The sequence below is a fragment of the Gracilinanus agilis genome, chromosome 1 (genome assembly GCF_016433145.1).
Source record: "Gracilinanus agilis isolate LMUSP501 chromosome 1, AgileGrace, whole genome shotgun sequence".
Taxonomy (NCBI): domain Eukaryota; kingdom Metazoa; phylum Chordata; class Mammalia; order Didelphimorphia; family Didelphidae; genus Gracilinanus; species Gracilinanus agilis.
The window spans coordinates 667224367-667249823 of record NC_058130.1 but is presented as its reverse complement, the minus strand read 5'-3'; the positions used below and the strand labels follow the sequence as shown (position 1 = coordinate 667249823).

At 35.4% G+C, this 25457-nt stretch overlaps 1 protein-coding gene across 1 annotated transcript in view; it reads right to left on the bottom strand.

Annotated features, from left to right (window-relative positions):
* Nucleotides 1-2915: 2915 nt before the first annotated feature.
* Nucleotides 2916-25457, bottom strand: part of LOC123231947 (MDM2 binding protein) — an 80317-nt gene continuing 57775 nt past the window's right edge. Inside the window, exons 18-23 of the mRNA XM_044658275.1 lie at nucleotides 16544-16639; nucleotides 8681-8947; nucleotides 6680-6926; nucleotides 5827-5940; nucleotides 4495-4560; nucleotides 2916-2989 (exon numbers count right to left, since the gene is read on the bottom strand). Coding sequence (XP_044514210.1) covers nucleotides 2951-2989; nucleotides 4495-4560; nucleotides 5827-5940; nucleotides 6680-6926; nucleotides 8681-8947; nucleotides 16544-16639 — 829 coding nt within the window. The 3' untranslated portion in view covers nucleotides 2916-2950. The remainder of the gene's footprint in view (nucleotides 2990-4494; nucleotides 4561-5826; nucleotides 5941-6679; nucleotides 6927-8680; nucleotides 8948-16543; nucleotides 16640-25457) is intronic.

The following is a 25457-nucleotide window of genomic DNA, read 5'->3' as shown; positions in this document are numbered from 1 at the left end:
CTCTTCTAGGTAGAAAGAGTGAGGGGATATAATAGTTAAGAAATTCCATTGCATGGAGTGATTGGAAGAATCCCATGATCAAACCAAAATCAGTAACCATAACTGGTTAATAACTAGAGATCTGTCAAAGCAAGAGGTAGGGGGATAAAAGGGTTATTTAGTGTTAACAGTATCCAAATCATAATCCAGGATGGTGGTGAGAAGAAAATGGCAAACCACTCCAGTAACTCTGCCAAGAAAACCCCAAACTTAAATAGGAGTCATTAACTCATAGATAAGAAACCCATGTAATGACTTAGAAAGCCACAAACTAATAACATTATCTCTGGTTTGTTGTATTTTTATTTATTGTTTCCCAATTTTTTTTAAATCCTATTGAGGCTACATTAAGGACTGTTTAGTGCCTACAAAGTCTAAGGTCTTTAGAGCTCTCTAGGTTCAAAAATAAAAGAGAAGCAAGAAGCTATGTAGAAGAGAAAAAGATTAAAGGAGTTAAACCCAAGGACAAACTTCCAAGTGACTTTAGACAAGGCATCCCATTGAGCTCCATTTTCCTCATCAGTAACATGAACATTTGGAATAGATGCTAAAGTTCCTTCCAGTTCTAAAATATCCTTCCCAATACTGCTGATCAATTATCTTGTTTAAAAAACACAAATAATACTTGACTGGGGAAGAAAGGAGGATATTAAAGTCAGTCACTGACATACTGCGATGAATTAATTCCAAACTAATTTCTTCCTAATTTTTGTGTGCTTTCCTCCTACTACTCAGATGAGACAGTCCTATGACTTTGTTCACAGTATTTTCCTCATCTGGAATGCTTTTCTTCATTTTATCTGTTAAAGTCAAATTAATGACACAGAACTAGAATAATAGGCTTGGAATCAGAAAAACCTGAGATACTTACTAGCTGTGTGACCCTGGGCAAGCCACTTACCCCTGTTTGCCTCAGTTTCCTCATCTGTAAAATGATGTAGAGAAGGAAATGGCATACCATTCTAGTTATCTTTGCCAAAAAAAAAAAAAGCCAAATGAGGTCACAAAGAGTTGGACGTGACCGAAAAATAATAACCCTAAGTCACTTAATCTCTTGGGTTCAATTTCCTAATCTGTAAAATGAAGGAGTTTTGTTCCTAAGCCTCTATGGTCCCTTCCAGCAGTAATTTTATGATTGATCCTATGAAGTCTTCCCAATAGTTTTCAAGTCTTACTTGCTTCGAAATCCGTTCCCTGACTCCTCTAGCTGGTCTCTCTGTCCTCTAAACTATTCTATATAATATTGAACTTAATTATATAGTTTGTCATTGTGCACAAATTTGGTGCATATTAGACTCACGTTTACAACTAAGACAGATTAAAGGTCGTTAAGGAAGTTACCAAACCTTATAAGAAGAGCTTGTTAATTGACTTGTTTATTGTAACCTCCAAAGGGTCTGACACAATACCAAGCATATAGGAGAGGCTCAATACATATCTGCTTGATTCCAGATAGTTCAGAAACTAATAAAAGGAATGTTTTTGTCAGAATTACATCAGCATTACTTACAGCCTGATTCAAGAAGGGGCTGTGACTAGAATTAGAATGTCAAAATAAGAAGAGACCAAAAGATCTTCAATTTAGAGCTGGAAGAGAAGTTGGTAGTCATGATTCTCAGTGTTCTTATCTTTAAAGAACTACAATAATACCTGTAACACTGCACCCTATCTCCAGAGTTTCTAACAAATTAAATGAGAAAGTATGTAAGCTCCTTGAGGGCAGGGATCATTTCACATTTGTCTTTGTCGTCTCAAAGCCTGGCACAAAGTAGGCACTTTAACAAATATTTAATTGATGGATTAGTCCAATGTCCACAGGGCTAGAATTCAACAAGGTGGTTAAGTCTAAACTGGAACCCTGATCTCTTGGTGGAAAAGCAAGTGTCCTTTAAGCTATCTAATCCATAATTTTGTTGACAATAAAAATGACAGGATTGGCAGTATTAAATACTGAGAAGAAAGTTATATAGCACAGAAGAGGAGAAAAATAATTTCTTCACCTATTTTATGGTTTCAAAATTTTGAAATGGGTACTTTTAAAAAAATATCTTCTTCTCCCTCTTCTTATCTCTTCTCTCAGCCAGTCTTTGTGCATATTCCTGCCTCCCCACTCAAAAACTTCCATTTTCTTAGAGCAGCTGACCTGAGTCCTAAGCCTTTGCCTAGAAACACTGGCATTTTAAAAAGGAAGCTGCTAATCAAATCAAAAGAATTCCTCAAAGATAGAATTTCAGGAAACAAGATATGGTGAAGAGAAAGATGTGAGGTGGGTAAGATACCTTTTTCACAGTGGGGGGCAGGGAAAAAGAATGATGGCCCTACCGCTAGGCAAGTCACAAAGATTGGGAAACAAGTTTATTTCAGCTGTTGCTTTTTTTTTTTCTCTCTCACAGCTTTTCTCCCTTCCTCCATCTTCTAAACTCACAGATTTTCATAAACTCATTGTGAGGCAAAACCTTCTGGGATAAAATGTCCAAAAGAACTCTGGGAATACCATACAGTTTTATGTTAAGACATTTGTATTTTGGGACTATGATGGAGTTAGGTCAAATAACAAAACTGCATTCAATGGTCTATAATTTAACTTGGTCAATTAATATAAAGATTCTGCCCCCAAAATGGAAAATAAAATGGTTTTATTGTATTCTTAAAATAACTAATTAATAAGTATACAAACATATAAAATATTTACTTGTTACTTAAAATACAGAAAAAATTTATAAATATGTAATTTTAAAAGTATACAGCTAACATCCCAAAATCTATATGATTAAAGGAAGTCAATAAAATAATCTTTTTAAACTGAATAAATTTCTGAGTCACATTTGAAACTTAGAACTTAAGTAAGACAGAAGAATGTCAAACAACCTCCTATAATTTTAATAATCTACTCAAACAGAATCAATCTCTGTTATTTCTTGCTTGTCTTCTCTAAGACCCATTCAATCACCTATGGAAAAAGAAAAATTAGATTATTCTGGTAATGCGCCAATATGAAACAGAAAGATTTAGAAAATCTAATCTTCAAGAAAATCATGTTGAAAAAATTACATCCTACTTTACTATCCACATTTCAAAGGGACATATTGGACATTTTACAATAAAGAATGCTAAATCTGATTTAGTCCTTGAAATGCAGTAATACTTTCTATTCTATCTGAAGGACCCTTGTTATAGAACTTTACTGCAGAGCACAGTACTTGTCCATTGGAAAAGGAAGAAAGTCCTTTTTTCACGCTCCCCCACCTTCAATCTAAAAATTCATTTCAAAAGAAGTGAAGTCAGATGGAGAATATCACAATGTTCTGCAAGTAAAACTTGTATTCTTTAACCTGGAATTTATACATCTTTCAGGAAATAACTTTATTGACTGTGGCAACTTCTTTACTACATTACTGGCTTTGAGCAAATGACCTATTTAGGATGTAAGTCACAGTCTTCAAAAAAGAACAGATCTAATAAAATCAAATGAGACATTATCAAAATTGATTCAGAAAGTACTGCTTGAATCTCTAGTGTGTATGCATGACATTAGACTAGTATAAAGACTTCAAGATATTCCCGGATAAATCGAACACAGTCATGAGAAAGCTCAACTCCACTGAGTCACTCATAAAGTAAGGGTTACAGTAGATGAGTACCTTTCCTAAGGGGTAGATTGTTCTTAAAATAACTATACATGCATATAAAATATTTACTCCCAACATTTAAAATACAAGAAAATAGCATATACATATATATAACTTTTATTTATTTTTTAAAAGCCTTTGTCTTTCATCCTAGAATCAATACTCTATACTGGTTCTAAGGCAAAAGAGCAGTAAAAGCTAGGCAATGGGGGTTAAGTGACTTGCCCAGGGACACACAGCTAGGTAGTGTCTGAGGCCAGATTTGAACCCAGGGCCTCCCATGTTTGGGCCTGACTCTCAATCCACTGAGCCAGCCAGCTGCCCCCTGTATATAACTTTTACAGTATGCAATTAACATCCCTAAATATTCAGTAATTAAAGAAAGTCAATAAAATAATTTTCTTAAAGGGACAAATCTTTGAGACAAGTTGGGGAGCAGTGGGGAAAGGAAAGAGTCTGAATAATACTCAGTCCTCAATTCCTCAGGCATTCACCAGCCTTGTGAATGATGATCCATGAATCGTTACCATGCACCTTACTCCTAGCCCCATGCCTGGTTCCAATAAGAATCCTATCAAAAACTCATTGGCCTGGACAGACTTCTGTGCCCCCTTCCACCCACCCAACTGGATGTGACCAATTTCTACCAACCTTGGCTGTCCCTTCTTTACAAATTTCTCCACAATGAAGCTGCCTGGCTTTACTCTCTCTCTGCTGAGTGCTCTGCTATGCATTCTGTTTTCTTGGAACCCTAAACTTTCCTGAAACCATCAAGACAATCAGATGTTCTAAAATAAAGGCCAGTAGCTCTGAATAGGTGAAGTACCTGTTTAGCATTGCTATTTGCTGTTTTCTTCATTTCTTCAAACAGACCTCTTGAAGTTTTCAAATCCTAAATGTAATGAGAGTGTCAAATAATGCTTGCATGAGGTTATTCAGATAATTATATTTTCTTTGCATGGTGACTGATGAGGGGAGTATCAGAAAATAAGAAAAACAGCATCTAGTCTCATCGGCTTACAAACTGGATTGTTACCCTTGTAAAGACCACATTAATCAGTTTCTTAAATGTTAGCACAACTTAGGGGCAGACATTTAAAGTGAGAAGTTATTTTTACTGACCCATTTTATCAAGTATCATGAGCTTGGAATTTAAATACAGATCTCAATAAACTTAGTCATGCATTCTTCCTGCTATTATGATACTAATTTAGTTTTTCTGGCAGCCATAAAACACTGTGAGGCCATCAGACTCTCATAATTGCTGGGTTTTCTTAGGGTAATGTTTTGCAGAGGTTTGTAGTCAAGTAAAATTCCCTAGGATCCCTTTTCTTACAAACTACTATTAAGTCATTTCTCTTCCAATTCATACAGCTGATTTTTAATTCTAAGAATAAAATTCTGCATCTGTCTCTAATGTCTCATCTTGCAAGAATCAAGTCAAATTATAACCAAATCGATTTTGCAGTGTTCCTGGATAGGTATACTGACCCAGTTCCCTACTGTCCCAACTCACCATTCCCCCCAAATTTTTATTGCTTATTACTCCTCCAAATGTTTGTTTCCTCCGTTAGAACATAAAGTTTTTAAGAGTAAGGCTTGTCTTTGCTTTTCTATTTGTATCCCTAGAACTTAGCACACTTCCTGACACAGAGTAAACACTTAATAAATGCCTTTATTTTGATTTAGTCATTCATTCAGTCATTTCATTTTGGATTCAGATTCTGATACTCAATATATTGGCTAAGATATTTCGTCATCTACTAATTTGAAAAACACACTATCTCCAGTAGAATGTATGTATACACCTTGAGCTCAGGAGAAAGACTTAGTCTGACTGTATACATAGCTTTGAGAAAGGTAGATAATTACATGAGCTCTTTGAGAGCAAGAATTGTCTTAGCAAAGTACTTATACAAAACAGCATTCAAAATATTCTATTAACTAACTGAATAGAAAAGACTGCCAATGGAAAAATGATAGAAAAAAAGAGAGACCATGTTGATTTAATTCTTGTTACTCCTGTCTCCCACAGGCAAAGTTTTAAAAATCGGCTACATTTTTTAATTTTGAAAATATTTTCTAAATATTATTGAAGCCTCATATGAACCTGACAGCAAAAACTACAACTTTGACCATAAAGCAAAAGACATCTTACCTTTAGATAAAACTTGGATATCTCAAAGAGACGCTGGCTGCAGGCTGAAAAGCAGTCATGGTCCTCAGAAATGCCATGTTTCTTTAGGGTTTTTGTAACTACTTCTTTCAGCATCTTGAAGAAAATACAATACATGACTAAATTTCTGAAAATTGTACAAGCAAAACTTTTCCCAGATTGATATTTTATATTATCGTTGTTCAGTCATTTCAGACTCCGTGGCCCCATTTGGGGTTTATTTGGCAAAGACAGAGGAGTGGTTTGCCTTTTCCTTCTCAAGGTCGTTTTAAATACAGATGAAGATGAGGAAACTGAGACATACAGGGTTAAATGACTAGCCCACAGTCACATAACCAGTGTTTAAGGCCAGATTTTACCATATAAAGCTAAGTCTTCCTGACTTCAGGCCCAGTACTCCATCCACTGTGACACCTTGTTACCCTTTATATTATTATTTTGTACATTATACAATATATGTGTGTATTTATGCCACACCTATACTTATGGCTGTATCTATATTTTTACATAAAAACAGTCATATCTTAAAGTCATATTTATCAAGATGTAGTACAGCTATGGCCATAGGTCTGTATTTAGACACACACTCTCATATCTCTCTATATATATTCAGTTCCAAAGATCACTGAAGAAAATTGTTCATGAAATAGATAAGCAAAAATGTTTCATGTGATTATATGTGCAGGATATGACAGCTATGAATTCAGAACTGAAATCTGTCTTGAACTGCCATATAACTTCCATAAAATTCTCCTTTTTTTTCTTTAGCATTATCTTAAGAATAGAATATAGCTATTTCAATTATTATTATGACTAAATGAAAAGAAATTTTTACCCTAGTATGTTTCTGTGATCTTGATTCCTTAGCTTGCCTTCTTGGGTCTGATTCTTGCACATTTCTCTGACCTACCCCTGACTTTGAAGTTACTTTTCGAACTTCAGAGCTAGGAGTCAGAACAGATGGGCAAGTTACAGATAAAGACCGATGAGGGTGTGACCTTGTCGTGGTCGCTGTATGATGAAGTCCACTATTACCACTTGCTTGAGAAAGAAGAGAATCAGAGCTTTCAGATTTTGTTAATCTACTGAGAAAAAAAATCAAAAACATAAATTAAGTAATATGAATTTTCTATGACATCTATTTTCTATTATATTTTAAATATAATTTTATTTTATTTTATTATTATAAATTATATTTTAAATATTATATTTATTATATTATATAAATATATTATATTTAAATATAAATATAAAATATATTATAAATATATTTTCTCATTGAGAGAAATAATTCCTTTCTAATTCCACCAATAAGTAATCAAAATAGTGCAAGCTGGTCAATTGGTGTTTTGAAAATAAAGAATAGTTTAAAAAAATAGATTCTAAGTCAATATTTCTTCTACTAGGATAAGAAATAGCAAAGATTTCTCTTGTGCCTGCATGAGTTGAGCTTTATTAGATCCTGGCACTATGAGTTTATTCAGTTATAAAATAAAGTCTTACTATGCCACAGACTATAAAATACCAAAGTTTAGAAACCATCTTGTTCTTACTCTTACCCAGAAACACAATTTCTTCTATGACATTCTTGGGAAGTGGTAACCTAAGCTTTGCTTAAACAATACCATTGATGGGGAAAAACTCATTACATTCAGAAGGCAGTTCATTCAATTTTCAGATAGAGCTAATTATTAGAATTTTCTTCTGTATACTGAAGCACAATCTATTTCCATTTAACTTCCATTTATTTTCTATTTCACTCTGGTCCAGATAATCACTATTAGAAAGTGATGTGCTTAAAAATATTTCTATTGAGGTAACTTTATGAAAGGAACTGTTTTGTATAGTTATTAGTATTCAAGGAACCTATATACCTTACAAACTATTGTTGCTCAATAACATTACTACAGCATTCGTATGAGTAAGTATAGCTTTGTAATTCTTATTGCTCCTTAATCTAATATTTTTAAAAGTTGTGGTTGGCTGAATGTTTCCTTTTGCAAGAGCCCTTAAGTATCTTTCCAACTTTAACAACTGAAGATGATATTATGCTGCAAGTTATCTGCAATTTTTTTTTTTGCTGCAATGATTAGGGTATTTTCTTCTCATAGTTAATATGGGATTCAATTTTTCTAGCAAAATCAGACAGAAAGCCATTTTTTATTTTCCACAAAGTCTGACACAAAAGTCATCGCTTAAATTTGAACAAATTAGCCATTTAAAGGTTACCATTTATTTATACAACTAAATCTACTTAATTTCCAAAGTGCACAAGGACTTCATTAAGATTGTGTATAAAAATATTTTATCTATTTGCCACAGGATGGCTAGTTTGAAATTTAATAGTATGAGAACTAAATTACATGACTATATAGAATTGATTTCATTCTATTATTTTTAATCCTTCAAAAAATGGATTTTTGTGGGCTATAAAGGTTTAAAAAGTAAAAGGCATAAAATTTAACATTGTATAGTAATTCAACAATTTTTGATTTTATCATTTTTAGAAATTAAAATTATATAATTATGCAAATTATGCATGTAGAAATCTGATATTTTTACTTCCTAATTTAGCAAGTTATGAAGTTTCTCATTTATATAAAACAAAAAATTGTATCATTTCTTTCTGACATATTTCCTCTATTTTAACCTGAAATCGTGGCCCACCTATTGTTAGCAATTAAAAAAATACTGCTACAACAAAGGGATTAAAGAAATTAGCATCTAGCTAGAAAGCATCATTTAAAAATAAAGCATGAAAAGATAAAAAAGTTGCATTTGCACTAGAGGGAAACTTTCTGCCAATGCTTTTTTATCCCTACATATAGTACATTACCTTTTTGTTGGATAAAAGCAATCTGTGTCTTTTGATCTCCGCTTCAGTCTGGATACATCAGTTCTTAGTTCGCTCTGTAAAGCTTCTCCATCTGGGACACTTCCAGGCTCTGACAAAACTGCAGGGGATGGAAGAGGGCTCAAGACACAGGGTACAGGGAAACACTCTTTTGTGCATGTAGTCTGAGTTTCATAACGAATGAGGCGAGCCTGAAGTTCAGAAAATCCCCCATCTCTTTCTAAGGCTTTTCGGTCATCCAGACAATATCTAAGGAGGAAAAATGCTATTAAAATGAAAGCTTGCATGAATAGGTACAGAGGAAGGTTTCTTATCCCTTTTCCAAAGAATAAGTAAGGCAAGTCTCAAGATGGAGTTAGGATAATGTTAATATTTGGAGTAAATTGTTACTGAACAGTGAAAGTGTACTCTGTAAATTTTCTAAGAGTACAGGTAGCATGAAAATACCCTGGTAGTAAAACATCAAACCAAGCTAAGCTCCTGTTATGTCATGAGTACTGTGCTAAGCACTAGGGATACAAAGGAAAGTCAAGAAAAAAAAAGTTCCTGGTCTTCAGGAGCTCACAGCCTGTGTGATGGGGAGACAGCATGAAACATCCACATAATACAGGTCAGACATATGCAGGCTAAGTCTCAGAGGGAAGGTTGAGGTTGAAGGCTGAAGGGGAAAAGTGCGACGTTAGCTGAGACTTGAAAGAAGTCAGGGAAGCTACAAGAGAAAGACGAGGGAGAGTTCAGTGTCAGAGGAAATATGATGTGCAAGGGTCAGTGAGGAGGCCAATGTCATTGGATCACTGACCACAGAGAGAAGAGTAAGAAGTATTGGAGAGGCAGGAAGTGACCAGGTACTAAAAGGCTTTAAAAGTCAAAAAGTGTGGACAGGTAGATAGCACAGGGGATGGAGAGCCAGGCCTGGAGTTGAGAGGACCTGGGTTCAAATCTTCCCTCAGCCATTTCCTAGTTGTGTGACCCTGGACAAGTCACTTAACACTGATTGCCTTGCCCTTGCCACTCTTCTATCTCAGAATTGTTATAAAGCAAAAGGAAAGGGTGGAAAAAAAGTCCAACAGTGGATTTTATATTTTATCCTGGAGGTAACACGGAGTCCTTGGAATTTATTGAATAGGGATGGGGACAGGAAAGACCTTTGGTTTTAGGAAAATCAATTTGACAACTAAGTAGAGAACAGGGTGGAAAGTGAAAGGACTTGAGGTACAAAAACTGACCAGCAGTCTAGTGATAAACTGAAAGAAGACTGTATGAAACTGTTAAATTAGCAAAGGGAGCAGACAAATCATATGTAGGCAAATGAAAGATAATTTATTTAGAGGAGAAAAGCCTAAATTATGCTTCTGTGATCAAGGGCATTATGCTATTTATGTATTTCCAGCACTTAGCAGTACTGGTCTAGTAGGCATTTAATAAAAGCCAAGTGATCGAATTCTATCAATTGCTAGCCAATCAAGGGACTTGATAAAAAATTTGACTTGTTTTCAAAAATCACTGTCCCAATGGGCCATAAAAATTGAAATGACTAACAAAATTTGAAATAGTATCAGGCAAAACACTAGAAACAAAAGGATAAATGTACCATCTCCCATTAAAAAAAATCAGGCTCATGCATCTCTGTATTATCTGGCTATTATGTTTCAAGGCAGATACAAAGGTAGAAAAGATACAAAAGGAAGGTAAAATGATCAAGGTTAGACTTCCTATATAAAAATTAAAACTTTAGATTATAAAGGGGAAGATGGGATATGATTAAAAATCTTTAAAATCATAAACAATAAGATAATGTAAACAAATTTTATTCATCAGGAAATCTGGGGAAGATAACAGATAGCTTCTTTAACCTTCAGAAATAATATAACCGAAAAAAAGAGTCAAAATCCAAAGGCCTTCCACAGGTTTCCCCCATTTATCTCTATCAATTCTTTAAAAAAAAAAAAGACTAAAGATCAATTTGACAGTTCATTTTTCTAATCAGCTAGTCAAGAAATAGTTATTAAACACCAACTATGTACAAGGCACTGGCTTAAGTGCTGGGGAACAAACAAGCAAAGGCAAAAAATAGTCTTACTCTCAAAGAACTCAATCTAACAGGAGAGACAACATTAAAATAACTATATACAAGCAAAATATTTATAGGATAAAATTGGAAATTATCAACTGAAAGGAGCACTATATTTAAGGGTCTGTTCCCACAAGAAGTTCTCATACTCCATCCAGCCTTCACTTTCTGGGCCCAAGACACTATCTTGGGTCAATCAGAGTGAATTTATGACCTTTAATCAGACCAGCTCCAGGTACTGGGAAGAAGGAAAAAGAATGGCTAACAAACAATATGGAGCTGGGACAGTGAGGCAACACAATGAATACAGAATCAGGCCTGGAATTGGGAGGTACTGGGTTCCAAACTGGCCTTAGATACTTCCTAGCTGTGTGACCCTGGGCAAGTCACTTAACCCCTGCAACCTAGCTCTTTCTGCTCTACTATCTTAAAATGGATATTCTTTATCAATTCTAAGACAGAAGGTAAGGATCATTTTTTTAAAAAGAATAATATTGAGCCCAGAAAACAAGAAATCAGAGCAGAGGAGATATGAAACCCACTCCTGATTACAACCATTACTACTACAGTATATATATGTGGAAACACAAGGCCAGTAGAGGGAAAGAGAAAGATGGAGAAGAGGTTCTAACTGCAAAGGCTTTTTGAAAAACTCCTCTTAATAACATAATGGGAGAACTTCTGTGCTCTCCATACCCTCCTCACTCTCCCCTCCCAATACATTTTCTGCCTGGCCATGAGGGACCAGTTTACTAAAGACACAGGAGAAGGATGCAGAACTGGTAAATATAGAAAATACACACACACCCCACCCCGGATGGCTCCTTTGAGTCCCCCTACAACAGTACCAGAAATGCCCATCCTTACCCTATTCAGTTCAGAAAAGGCTCAATAATCAGAGGACAAGTACTTCATAACAGAAAAATACATAAAAAACCTCCTGGGAAAGGTGAAGATAATACAGTAAATTCTACAAGGCCTCTGGAAATGATAAAAGAATAAGTCAAAGAATCTTGGGAATGGTTCAGAAAGCTGATTTTTAAAATAAATGGAGATATCATTGAAAGGTCAGAAATTAAAATGCAGAAGGAAGAAATGAGCACATGCCAACAGATTCTCTGATAAGGAAAACAAAGGAATTGGAATGCAAAAATGTAGTGGCAGAAAGAAAAATAATAGAACAAAATAATAATCAACAAAATTAGAAGAATACATGAGAGCTGTAAAAACAAAAATGCTGAATGTGAAGATAGGGTGAAAGGAGATAATCTGAGGTCTATAGATCTTTGAGAAAAATATCATGTAAGGAAACAGCTAAAGACCATTCTCCACAAAATAATACAAAAGAACTTCCCAGAAACACTGGAAGCAGATAGCTACATTCAGATTTAGAGAATCTACCATATATCAACAGGAAAAAAAATACTTTAAATTACCAAGAAATTATAGCCAAGTTTCAGAACTACAGCATCAAAGCACAAATCTCAAAATAAAAAGGAGAAAATAAAATCTTTCAAATTCTGTGGGGACTCAATCAAGACCACAGGGGGATTTGGAGGGAGGGATTATATCCCCTTATTAATATAATATTAGAAATTGGAGGTGTTAGAATAATATAGAGAAATTATCTTGGAAGGCAAAAACAAGAGATTTTCACTTCCTTCCTCTACTTTTGGTTATTAGAGCTTAGAATTTGGTTATTAGAGCTTGGAATAGACCTCACAGAGGCAGAATAAGGAGAGGCCTGGGAACTGGCAATGCCCAGCATTGGAAGAAAAATCTGGTAGCATTGTAAAACTAACCTCTCAGGGAGATGGTAAGAAAATGGTATTTCAATGAACTCTTACTGCAGGAATTTAGACATTTCAGATTAGCTTCAACTGGGGCATATGTATTATCACTTCTAAAACCCACCAGGAGAAGAAAAAGTAGAGATCAGAGAATATATATGTTAGAAAAAAGATTGAAAGGCTAGAAATGAGTATATCCAAAGGGACAAATGATGAAGAAAAATACAAAGAACAGAATCAGAACATCTAGATTAAAATTATAGAATACTTCTCAGTATAACCTTCTGCCTCCACAGATAATTGGCTTTCCTAGGAATAGATTTGAGAGACTCATATAAGAAGTAAGGTATAAGAAAGGGAGTGGAAGGATCAACATTTCTTGGTAAGTGGAACTGCAAATTAATATCATTGCATAAAGACCCCTCCTTTATCTCCCTACCCCCATATGAGGCAGGATGATTAAGTACCATTCTCTTATCTGAGCTAGAAAAGAGAATAGTCAAACAGATACAAGAGAGCAACAGAGATAAAAGGATTAAGAGAAAAAGAAAGAATAACAATGAAAATAAACCTAAAAATATATACGTGTATATAAAATTTACCCTCCACTTTTAAGTCAATACTCTCTTATTTGAATTGATTCCTTCTAGTCCTTCCTGTTTCATCATTATTTCTCCTCCTCCTCCTCTTCCTCCTCCTCTTCTTCTTCTTCTTTCTCTCTCTCTCTCTGTCTCTCTCTGTCTCTCTCTCTCTCCCCCTATCTCTCTCTCTCTCTCACATTCACTCACCTATCTACCTACATCAGGAAATCTTAAGCATTTCTGTGTTAATTTGGTAAAACTTGTAGACCTCTCAGAATAATGCTTTGAAGGGATAAATTAAAAATACATAGGATTAAAAAGGCAACAAATTATACTGAAATACAGTTATCAAAATATTTTTTAAAATCAAGTATATAAACAACAAGCTAAACAATCTTCAGTTTACATCCATATTAAGAGGTAATAGAAAAAATAACCATTATAATCCTATATGTGAATGATTAAGTTTCTCATTAAAAAGAAAAAATAGAGGAATGAATATGAAACAAAACTCAAACATTTCAACTTATATAAGACCAAACAGCCCTAGATGTACACTCACACATGAGAATGACATAGAGACAATGATAAAGCAAAGGAGACTAAGGTCAGACAGGTAAGAAAAAATTCAGGAGCAAGTAATGTCATAAAAACTGGGGAGGATATCTACAAAGTGGTAGTTACCAGTGCCAAAAGCTGGAGAGGTGAAGAAATATAAATCCTAAGAAATGGTTAAATGGTACTATGTCAGAAGTAGATATAACCTGAGCTTTGAAAGAAGGTAAGATATTCTGAGATGGGACAAAGAATGAAGACTCATTCCAGGCATTTGGGATAGTCTGTGCAAGGCACAAAAGAGTGTTAGGTTTGGGGAACTAAAGCTAGTCAATTTGGCTAGAGTATATACCTGAAGGGGAGTAATGTAAAATAAGTCTAGAAAGCTAGCCAAGAGACAGGCTAAACAGGACTCCATGTCAAATTGAGGAGTTTACATTTTATTTAGGAGCAATAAAGAATCTAAGAGTGCCGTGATTAGAACTAGGCCTTAGGAACATATTTTTGTAGCTGTTTGGAAAATATGTTGGAAAAGACATAGCCTGGAAGCAGGGAGACTAATTTAGGAGGTTACTGCAATAATCTAGGTAAGCCATGATGGTTAGAATTTAATCTAATGTCATAGCCATGGGAGGGAGATGAATGAGACATATAAGAAGATAGAATAAATGGAACCGACAAATGACTGGGGGTGGGACCAGTGAGGGAGTATGAAAAGTCAAGAATAACTTGGGTTGCAAAACTATCAAATGGGAAAAGTTTGATTATCTAAAATGATGAAATTTTTGGTCAAGGCTATTTAAGAAACAACATACTAAGCATAGCAGGGCTATAAGGTTTATTTTTTTAAATAAAATCCTTACAGAAGTCTTACAATTGACACTAAGTATTGGTTCCAAGGCAGAAGAGAGAAATAAAGGTTAGGCAATTGGGATTAAGTGATTTGCCCAGGGTCACACAGCTAAGAAGTATCTATGGTCAAAATTGAACCCAGGATCATCTGTTTCCAAGCCAGTTTCCAATTGGCCACCTAGCTGTGTAACTTTTTTTTTTTTTTTAAACCCTTACCTTCCATCTTAGAGTCAATTCTGTGTATTGACTTATAGGTGGAAGATTGGTAAGGGTAGGCAATGGGGGTCAAGTGACTTGCCCAGGGTCACACAGCTGGGAAGTGTCTGAGGCCAGATTTGAACCTAGGACTTCCCGTCTCTAGGCCTGGCTCTCAATCCACTGAGCTACCCAGCTGCCCCTGTAACTTTTTTTTTGATAGAAGCTTTATTCAACACCAGTGATCTCATGAATGCTTGAAATCCTAAAGTAAAAAAATTACTGGTGATACCATACTGGCTTTACTCTAGCTTACTATATTGCTATAGCAGCTCTATACAAATTCCTGACAAAGACATAAGTTAGAGACCACAACAACAAAAAAAGAATGCATTTTTGTTATTCCTTACATAAAAACTAAAATTAAAACATTAAATAGTCTTGAATTATAAACTATCAAGTGTGTAAATGGAATTAGCTCAAGTCCATTCACAGTTAAAACTCTAGCCACCAGAGATAAAGTCATCTCCACCTCCCTTAGTGGGGAGGGGAGATGAGCTACCCACACATGACAATAAGTAATAAATCAAGAACAAGGGACTGCCCTTTGGGCAGTCCAAAACCAGTATTGAGGGTGCCATTTGTCCACCTGAATTAGAGGTGGACCCCCAGGAAGTGATGAAAGATGCTATCTCTTCAAGTATGATGATAACTTCCTGTTGAGGCAGTTCACACTTTGAACTTGGTGCTGAAGGATCCTGACTGAGACCTCAGGAAGCTTCCCCTCTGAATTGTCACGTGGGCAAGTTAGGCTGACTTCCTTAGGCCTACCTTGGCGTTTTCCAGACTCTCTACCTCAGGTAGATTTCTTGCCTCTCTAATTGCTAAGCCCTTGTGGCTAGTAGCCTAATTTAATCTTTAAATTCTTACTCGGTCCAGACCTCGCTGGTCTGGACCAGAGCTTTTCTCTCTCTCTCTCTCTCTCTCTCTCTCTCTACTTACCTTCAACCTTCCTAATTGTAAATAAACTATCATAAAACCAATCCTGACTTGGGTCTGTTTTAATTATGGAATCGATCTAGATCTGATTGATTCCTGGCGACTACACCTTAAATAAATATCTATATAATATCTAATTTCTACATATTACACAAGTTATAGAAAAAATTAAATAAACCAGAGAATTTTAATAGCATGCATTTACATATATAACTAACTTCATTTTTCTCATTTCCATTTCCTTTCCAAATTGAGAATTTATCAGAAATGGAACACAGTGAACCTCCAAACCTCAAGCAAGTAAACTCTACTGAATTTTATTCAGATTGTCTGATCAATACTACTTAAGAACAATCCTTATTTTGCATGTTAACAGAAGAATCTAGATTCAGGTAACTATTCCTAAATGAATACATAATTATTTTCTCAATATTGTTATGACTTAAGATAGGACAGGCTTATGTCTTAAAACTAGAAGTATATCATCTCAGGAAAAAAGTGATTTTCAAAGTATCTTTTGACTAATATTTAAATTAATGATTAAGATACATTTCAGATTTTATAAGATAAATGAAATGAAGTATGTTAAATCCAATTCCAAAGTTAATAGACTAGGTACAACTTGTAACATTCACTCAACTCTGAGTTCACTATTCAGTTTCAGAAGATTTTTATTCTTTGGTTCTCTATGTCTGAACTAAAGTCACTCAACTAAAATAGACCAAGTCCATAATATTGTAGAAACAAAAGACAAAAAAAAGTTTGTGATATAGATATTCAAAATTATTTTTAAATAACTTACTCAATCCCATGATAGTGACACACAGAGGCTTTTTCAAAAGGTAAGACTTGTACTTTCCCAGGTGTAAGTTCTGGTGTCAGTAGAAAAGTATTTTCACTAAAACAAACAAAAAGAATCATTTGATACTTAAAATATATGAAGTAATAGATAAATAAAAATAAGAAAGAATATTAAATATTGAAAGAGATTTTACTTTTACTTCTGTAACTGAGAACCACCCAGAAGATATAAGGAAAAGGTAAGACTATATTCTGTTTTTCTTTTTTTTTCTTTTATTCACATTTTTTACTCTTCAATAAAGAGAGAATAAAAGTAGTTAATTTAATTCTCATCAATAAACATTTACAAAGTGTGTATTGTAGGAGATGCGACACGGGAAGGATAGAGACAAATAAAGAAAAACTTTATGGAAAAGGTGACATGGAAGCAGAATTTTAAAGAACAGAGAGGATTTCAACAGGTAGGCCTGGGTTGGAGAAAGACATTCCAAAGTAACAAAACCTGATGGGAAAACACTGGACAGTTAAGAATAGTGTAGTCTAATTCGGTCAGTTTAGGACAGTGGTCTCCATTTTGGTTTGGTTTGCACATCTTCAGCAGGAAAAAACTTTTTGATCATGCATCTATAATTACAAATTACAGATATGTGGCATAGTCATTTCTGATTTCATGATTCCTTTTTTGGGGGGGTGTCGTGACTAAGATAACTGAAGTGGTGTATCATTTCTCCAGCTCATTTTACAGATGAGGAAACTGAGGCAGATAGGATTAAGTGACTTGCCCACTGTTATACAACTAGTGTCTGAGGCCAAATTTTAACCCAGATCTTCCTGACTCCAGGCACAGCACTCTATCCACTGTGCCATCTAGATGCAGACCAGCCTATCTACACACACAAACACACTCACACTCTCTCTCTCTCTCTCTCTCTCTCTCTCTCTCTCTCTCTCTCTCTCATACTAATGTTATATACATTATAAAAACAAAAATGGACATTTAACATGGGATTTACAGCCATAAATAGTACATCCACTTTAATGAGGAAAATAAAAGCTGACCTCTCTGTGGACTTAAAGGTTCTATGAAGCAGTTTACAGACATTATCTCATTTGCTCCTCACAACAACGCTATCAAGTAGGAATTACAAGTAGTATCTTCATTTGACAAAGGAGATGAAGTTTAGAAAGATGATTTTGTAATATACCTGGGCTCAAACTGCCCAGGATTAATCTGAGTAGAAGTCCCAGATTGGAAACTTGGCCTGTATATGTGCTCACTGTCTTACACTGGGCAAGCTTCTTATCTTTTGTGAGACTTAAAACAACCAAAACATGCCATGGGGAATATTTTCTTTAAAACCTAAAGTTGTTCCACAAGAACAGCTTTATAAGTTTTCAAGTGTTAAAAATATGAGTTTATTATTAACATTATTAATCACTTGTGAAATCCTTTTTCAATGGATAAAAGTAAATTTCAGCCTAGTAATGACTTGAACACAAATGTCTACTTAATAGGTTCCAAACAAATGAAATTTTCTTATATTTCTCAGTACCTATTTTTTTTTGTTTTAAAAGTTTTCAACTTTCCACAAGTTTTCACTATACTGGCCTTTTGGGTTTCTTTTGTTTTCTAAACATAATCTAATCCTCTCTCAATATTAAAAGTATACAAGGTAGATTACAACCAACAAAAGACTTAGTAACAGATTATAGTAGTATCTGATATTTATATGTTTGAAGTATTCAAAATCCAGAATGCTCTCATTTGATTCTCAAAGAATCAATAAATGAGATAAAGGTTCAGAAAACTTATGTGATTTACCCATGGTGATATAGCCAATAAATATGAGGTGAATGCCAGTCTCAGGTTTCTGTTGACTGATTTAAAATCCTCAAATATCTATCTGCAAGGATATCCACCTTTTCTTACTGATGACTTCCTCCTGGATGAAGCATCCATTTTGTGGAGGGGTTAAGGCTGCCCTCTCTTAATTCTTCTCCTGGCCATGTTCCTGACTTCCTTGGGATTTCAAAACTGTGTTCTCAAACTGGTACCTTCACCTTTTCTAGATACCTTTTGTGTGTTGTCTTCTCCCTTTCTGAGACAGCTAGAAGGTGCAATGGACAGAACATTATGCCAGGAGTCAGGAAAAACTGAGTTTGAATCCAGGCTTAGACAGATACTATGTGTGTGTGTGTGACCCTGTGCAAGTCACTTAACCTGTCTGTTTCAGTTTCCCTGAAACAGAGATCACAATAGCATCTACCTCTCAGAGCTGTTGTGAAAATCTGATGAGACGATAATGATAAAGCACTTAGCATAGTGCCTGAACTATAACAGGTTCTTTATCCTCCTTCCCTTCATCCTATCATCTTTTTATATTGCCTCACAAAAAAATTCCATGGGAAAGTGAAGGGTAAACTATATACAATTCACTGCACTGGGTACAAAAAGGAAGAGATTAAGAGGGATGAAGTGGGGAAATATATTAATAGAGGAAAAAAAATCACAAAAATGCCTTAATTCCTATTCAGACTTGCGTTACTACTCCAACTTTGTGAAGACAAAACATTTTTAACCTTCAAGTAGTATCACGTTTACACAACTTCAATCTCAGAGTCATTCTTTTGACCTTTATTGGTTAAGTTAACCAAGGTAATAATATGAGTTTTGTTAACTAGATTATTACCAATCTGTTCTGAACCATTAGATGGTAATATTAGGAAGAGAATAGACAGAACTTAATTGAGGAACCTAAAGGACCCTTAAGTTCATGTACTTTATTTCTCTCATTTCCACTCACAAATGATAACGTCGTCTTTTTTTAATAACTATTAGCAAATCCTTTCTCAAATTTCCCTTCTGATTCATGATTTATCATAATACAGTTCAAAGAAAGTCTTTCAAGAGGATCAAATTGTACTAAATTTCCACTGGAAGATTTTCTAAATGATATAGTAGCAAACAACGACAACAAAAAAAACCCTACTCTAATAAGGAAATCATTCATTTTTCTTTGTAGTTGCTCAGTTGTTCCTAGATGATCCCATGGATTTTTGTTCATGGAGTTTCTTGGCAAAGATACTGGAGTGTGTCCCCATTTTATATATGAGGAACTGGAGCAAATAAGCATTAAGTGATTTGCCCAGGGTCCCACAGCTAGGAAGTGTCTGTGGCCATATATGAACTCAGCTCTTCCTGACTCTAAATCGAATGCTCCATCCATTGCTACTTCCCCTTGCACACAGTTGTCATATAATTTGGTCAAGAGAGGATAGATATCATTATTTATTAAGTATTTATTTTGTAGAACACCTGCTAAGGTATTATTCCATTAAATTGGAGGTGAATATAAGTTCTAGTTGAAGATATGATGGGTCCTTTCCAACTCTAGAAGTTCTAGTAAAGGTCAAGTAAAAGAAAGTTAGAGTTATTCATCACCATAGTTTATATTATCAGATGACTTTTTTTTTGACTATAGAAACTCATAAAGACCATCTACTAAGGGATAAAAGATCTAAAATGTATATTATGGAATCGCACCGCAATGTACCCTCCCAATGCACTGAAGAATTTTAGAGAAAAGGTTTTTGATTAAAATACTGTCTAAAACACATAAGGGTAATAAACTTTGGAGGAGGGGGCAGAATCTATAATATAATGGGCAGAACAAGGTATTTTTAAAATTTTAATTATTTACAGTAAGAAAGGGAACTGCATTTAAATCCAAAGGCACCACTTCTTAACACATGCATTCTCTTCACTCATGCCTTCTTTAGGCTCTCGTTTTGTTTGTTTTTTTAAATAATAACTCACACATATGTAATATTTTCGGCTTACAAAAACTTTCCTATTCTATCAAGGACACTATCTTCCATCTCATCACTTTGATTTGTGATCTCAATGTCATATTCGGCTCCTGTCTAATTAGCTTCACACATAGAGTTGCCTAATTCTGTCATTTTTATCTCTACAATCTCTCTAACATCACCCTTTCTCCACTCCAGGCACCATGTTAGTTTGCAGCCTAATCTCCTCTGGCCCAAACTATTTGCTTTCCCTTCCTCAAGTCTGTCCCCTCACCAATCCATTCTTTTTTTTTTTTTTTTTTTAAACCCTTGTACTTTGGTGTATTTTCTCATAGGTGGAAGATTGGTAAGGGTGGGCAATGGGGGTCAAGTGACTTGCCCAGGGTCACACAGCTGGGAAGTGGCTACCAATCCATTCTTAACTCAGTTGTTAAAGTAATTTTTCCTAAAGTACAGATGTGACCACATCTACCTTCTCTCCTCAATAAGCTCCAATGGGACATAACTTCTAGGATCATAAAAACATATAAGCTCCTCTATATGGCCTTTGAAGACTTTCCCAAAATCGGCCCAATTCTATCTTGTAATGCAGGTTTATGCAAGGTTTCTAGCATTTGCAGTATTACTCTAAGCAATCCTGTCAGTTAGGAGAATGGAACTCTGGCCTGCCAGGTGCCAATCCCAGGAGCTGACAGTTGAGCTGAAACTATAAAAACCCCTGCAAAACCAACCTGGGGGTTCTGATTTCCTTGACCTCACCCAGACACCCAGCTACCCCTGACTTCCCCTTGGGGACCCCGGGAGGTTGAAGGGAGGTTTGGGTTGTGGAAAGTGGGCAGGATTTAGCTTAGAGTAGCTTAGCAACAGGGACACCCCTAAACCTACTTACAACTATACCTGTTTAGCTGGTGGATCATTAACATCAGGGCTGTGTCAGATTATCTCTGGCTGAGGGCTGGTTCCCTCAGCCTGACCTTACCTTCTAGGTCCATAGCCAAGACTTGCCAATCACCCCTAGCAACAGCTTCTCAAGTCCCTAAACCCTCTTACCTCAGTTTCCCCTTCATGTTAAAATAAAATCCTTAGCATACAACCGAGAGTTCCTGTAGTCATTATAACATCATCTTGGGTTAAGGGGCTGAGAAGAGGGGAGAATATCAATCAGTTGACTTTAAAGGAAGTACTGGGCTGGCCTCCATTGTATCCAGGAAGTGTGTGAACTCCACTTCCTGTTGAGTTCTGCTTTCACCCAATAGGGTGGCAGTTACACCAGCAGGGAGGGACCCCTCACCCTCCACCTTAAAGGAGCCTATAGCTAGCAGGGAGATTGACTGGGCATCACAGCTCAGATTACACATCACTGACAACCCCAAATCTCCACCGACTGTAGTTACAGGCTCCCAGGCCCCAGGTGACTCACTTGTACCACCAGCTCCCCTAGTATCAGCCACGTTATCCGTTTATTACAACCTTTACAGCCTTATTCCAAATGACTCCCTTCCACACATTCTCTACTACTCAGGCTGACCTTCCCATTTTTCCTTCTCCCTTTGCCCTTTCTCCCCTATCTCCATAGTGGACACTGGGCACTAAGACTTTCAAATCTTAGACATCCTGATTCCTTCAAGATTACACCAGTGATTTTGAATAGTGTAGACTTACTTGCCAATATAAAAATATTCTGAAGCTCTTCACAAAGGCAACTCTCCTTTGAAAGATGCAGAAGGTAGAATATGAATCATACTGTTTCTGGTTTTCATAGTTTTTTAATAGCTGTATTTTGACTAGCTCTTCAGATTTCCATCAAAACATGTTCTGATTGTAAAATTTGAAATGGATCCCACTTTTATTTTAAAATACAACATATGATGGTTTTTAAAAACAAAGACTGTGATGATAGTATAAAATACTAGTCTCTCAACTGGAATGCTTGGATTTTATTCCCATTCCTAATTCTTAACTATTATGTAAAATATCTACCCATATACTCTATTAAGGTTATACAGGCTCTTTCTATTCTAGCCCTCATCTTCTTTAGGCCTCATAGTTCTTGAAATTTGGAAAAGTATCACATTTGGTTCAATATTTTTGTTAAATAGTTATCATCAGCAAGATTTGAGATAAGACTTTGCAAGCTCAACCACTCCAAGCACAGATCAGAACCCAAATGTAGCAAAGAATCCTGTGAATCGTAAAGTGCTTCTAAACCACTTTCACTCAGACTCCTTTACTCTGTAAAAGAAGCCTTCACTCTGTTATTCAATTTAGTAACACTTCATCTACACATTCACCAGATTCGAAACACTAAACTGGACTGAGGAAGGAGGTAGCAATAGGCAAAATGAGAATAAAAGTGGTAAATGACAGAAAATCAGGAGAGGCTACAGGAGTAATATGATGTTATTAGTATATTATTATAGGATTGCAATTTTAGTAATAACGAGTTACATGTATATAGTGCTTTTTAAGGTATAAAAGTATTTTCCTCACAACAATCCTGTGAGAAATTATCGCTATTTTACAGATAAGAGAAGCAAGGCACAAAGATCCTGTCAAGAGCTTAGTCCAATATTCTTTCCATTATCACCTTCCAATGGGGAGAACTAAATGTGCAAAAATGAGATCCTGAACCAAATATAAATTATTAAGTCAGCCACAGATCAAACACAATATAGTGGTTATATACAGTATACAATTATGGACTAGAGTCATTAAGAAGAGTAGAAACTATATTCAGTATTGTCTAATGATTTAGCAAAGTGCATAACATTTTAGATATATTTGACTTATAATGTTCCCTATCCCTCAGGGAAAAAAGTCCTTTCAGCACTTAAGTAAAGACCAATTACAACTTTATCTATTTAAATCACCTGCGTGGAACAATTAACCTCTCTTCTCTAACCCAAAAAAGGTGAAAAAAATTAAATCATTAGTTTTCCTGTGTAATATTATTAGACATTATGCATGACATATACTTGTGAACGTAATTTATGTGTGGTGTTAAAGACATTGATACAGATACACAAAGAAATAAATGACCAATTTAAATTTAAAAAAAATTTTTAATTACAGAAAATGGAAGCAAGGGCAAATAAATAAGAATGCATATGAAAGTATAACAGAGCCTTAAAAGAATAGGATTTTAAAGCTGGGAGAGTCTTAGAAGTCACCATTTTTACAGCTGAGGAAACTGAAGCTTAGCGGAAGAAATGACTTGCCCACAGTCACAAAGTTGCTGTAGGTAGAAAAGCCAATGTGTAAAACCAGATCTTAACTCTTAAACTAGCACTTTCCACTGGAATGTCAAAGCTGATACTACACTGAGGCTGGTAAGTAATACTAAGGAACAAAAACAAAAGGTGAGGTGCAGTAGGATGGGTTTTTCTGGGATTTCTTCAAGTAATATTGGGGGAAATAGGATCAAAAAAGAGATGACACAACTGTTCATGGCAGGCAGGGATATTGTGGAGAAGACAGGCCTCCCTAACTTTTTATTTTGCCTTTCTTTTCTCTGCCAAGGAGACTGATCTTTTGACCAGAAAGGACAAAACCAAAACCTTTTTTAAAAGCTTAAAACTTAAGAAAGGAGAGATAATAAAAGAGCACCTAGCATTCCATGATGAATTTGAGTCAACAGATCCAGATAAATTACTTAAAGCTGTAGAGGCGATTGCTGATCACTATCTTGACTGAAAAATAATGGATAACAGAAGGAATGTGCTGTAGGACTAGAGAAGGGGCCAATATCCTGCTATTTTAAAAAGGGACAAGATTGGAGTGTGCAAATCAGCACACAGAACAATAAGGTAGACTTGATAGAGGCAGTTAGGTAGCACAGAGGATAAAGCAATGAGTTTAGTGGTCCTCAAGACTTGAGCTCAAATCTGGCCCCAGTCACTTATAAGCTATGTGACCTTGGACTAATAACTCTGTCTGCCCCAGTTTCCTCATCTGTAAAATGAGAATAACAATAGTATTTTCTGTCAGAGTTTTTACAATGATAAACGTTTGTGGAACACTTTGCAAACCTATTATTGTTATTCAAATTCCAGGCAAAAATTCTTTAAAAAAAATTTTTTAAAGAATGATTAGCTAGGAAAAGAAAGGTTATAAAAGAACCAATTGGCTTTATCAAGAACAGGTTGTATTAGAGTTACCTTATTTCCCTTCTAAACAAGGTTATATAATAAGTCAGAAAAGTGATATTGAGTTTGCAAAGTACTTTTATGTAATTATTTCATGTGAGTATTAAAATAACCTTGTGAAATAGGTACTATATTCTTCATAATCCCTATTTTACAATTAAGGAACCAGGTTCAGAGAGATAAAATCACTTGCTCTTGGTCACACAGATAATAATGGTCAGAGACCGTGTGCATTTCTGCCAAGATGAGCAATCTCTCCTTAGTGTAATCTCTCTACCCTTCCTTCCTCTGTGTAGATTGAAGTTATTCCACACCTCAGCAGATAACTGCAAGAAGTGCAATAGTTAAAAAAAATATTACTTATTGACCAACCTTCTGGCAGAGAACCTCTCCAAATGTGGCTAGGCCCTAAGATAACAGACATGTCAGGCCTTTCTTACCTGAGAGAAGCCACTAAAACTTTTCAGGGCCCAGCTTAAAGAAATCTCATTCACAACAGGAAGTAGAATAGGAATTCTATGAAGGTTTACTTATAATAAGGTAAAACATTTTATATTATCTCTTCAAATTATCTCATAATAATCATTCCATAAATGTGACTAATTACTATAGGATTAAATCCTATTAAAAATACAAAGTCTTCTCACCAAAGTCTCAATTCTAAAGGACAGAAAATATGCATATTGTTGGATCAGCTTTGGGAAGAAAGTGGGTTGCTATTTCAATGCTAGAAATACTAGTCCAATGCAGGTAGGAAGAGGGAGTGGGAGATAGAGTGGTACCATGGGCACAATCTAGAATGGTGCCACATATACATATGGAAATAACACTCTCATTCTGAGTTTCCCTGTGGGTGGCATTTAAAGACCTTCAAAATCTGCCCCCATCTCCCTTTCTAAACCTTTCTACACTTTGCTCCCTGCTCTGCATTCTGTCCTATGACTACACTGTCCAACTTGC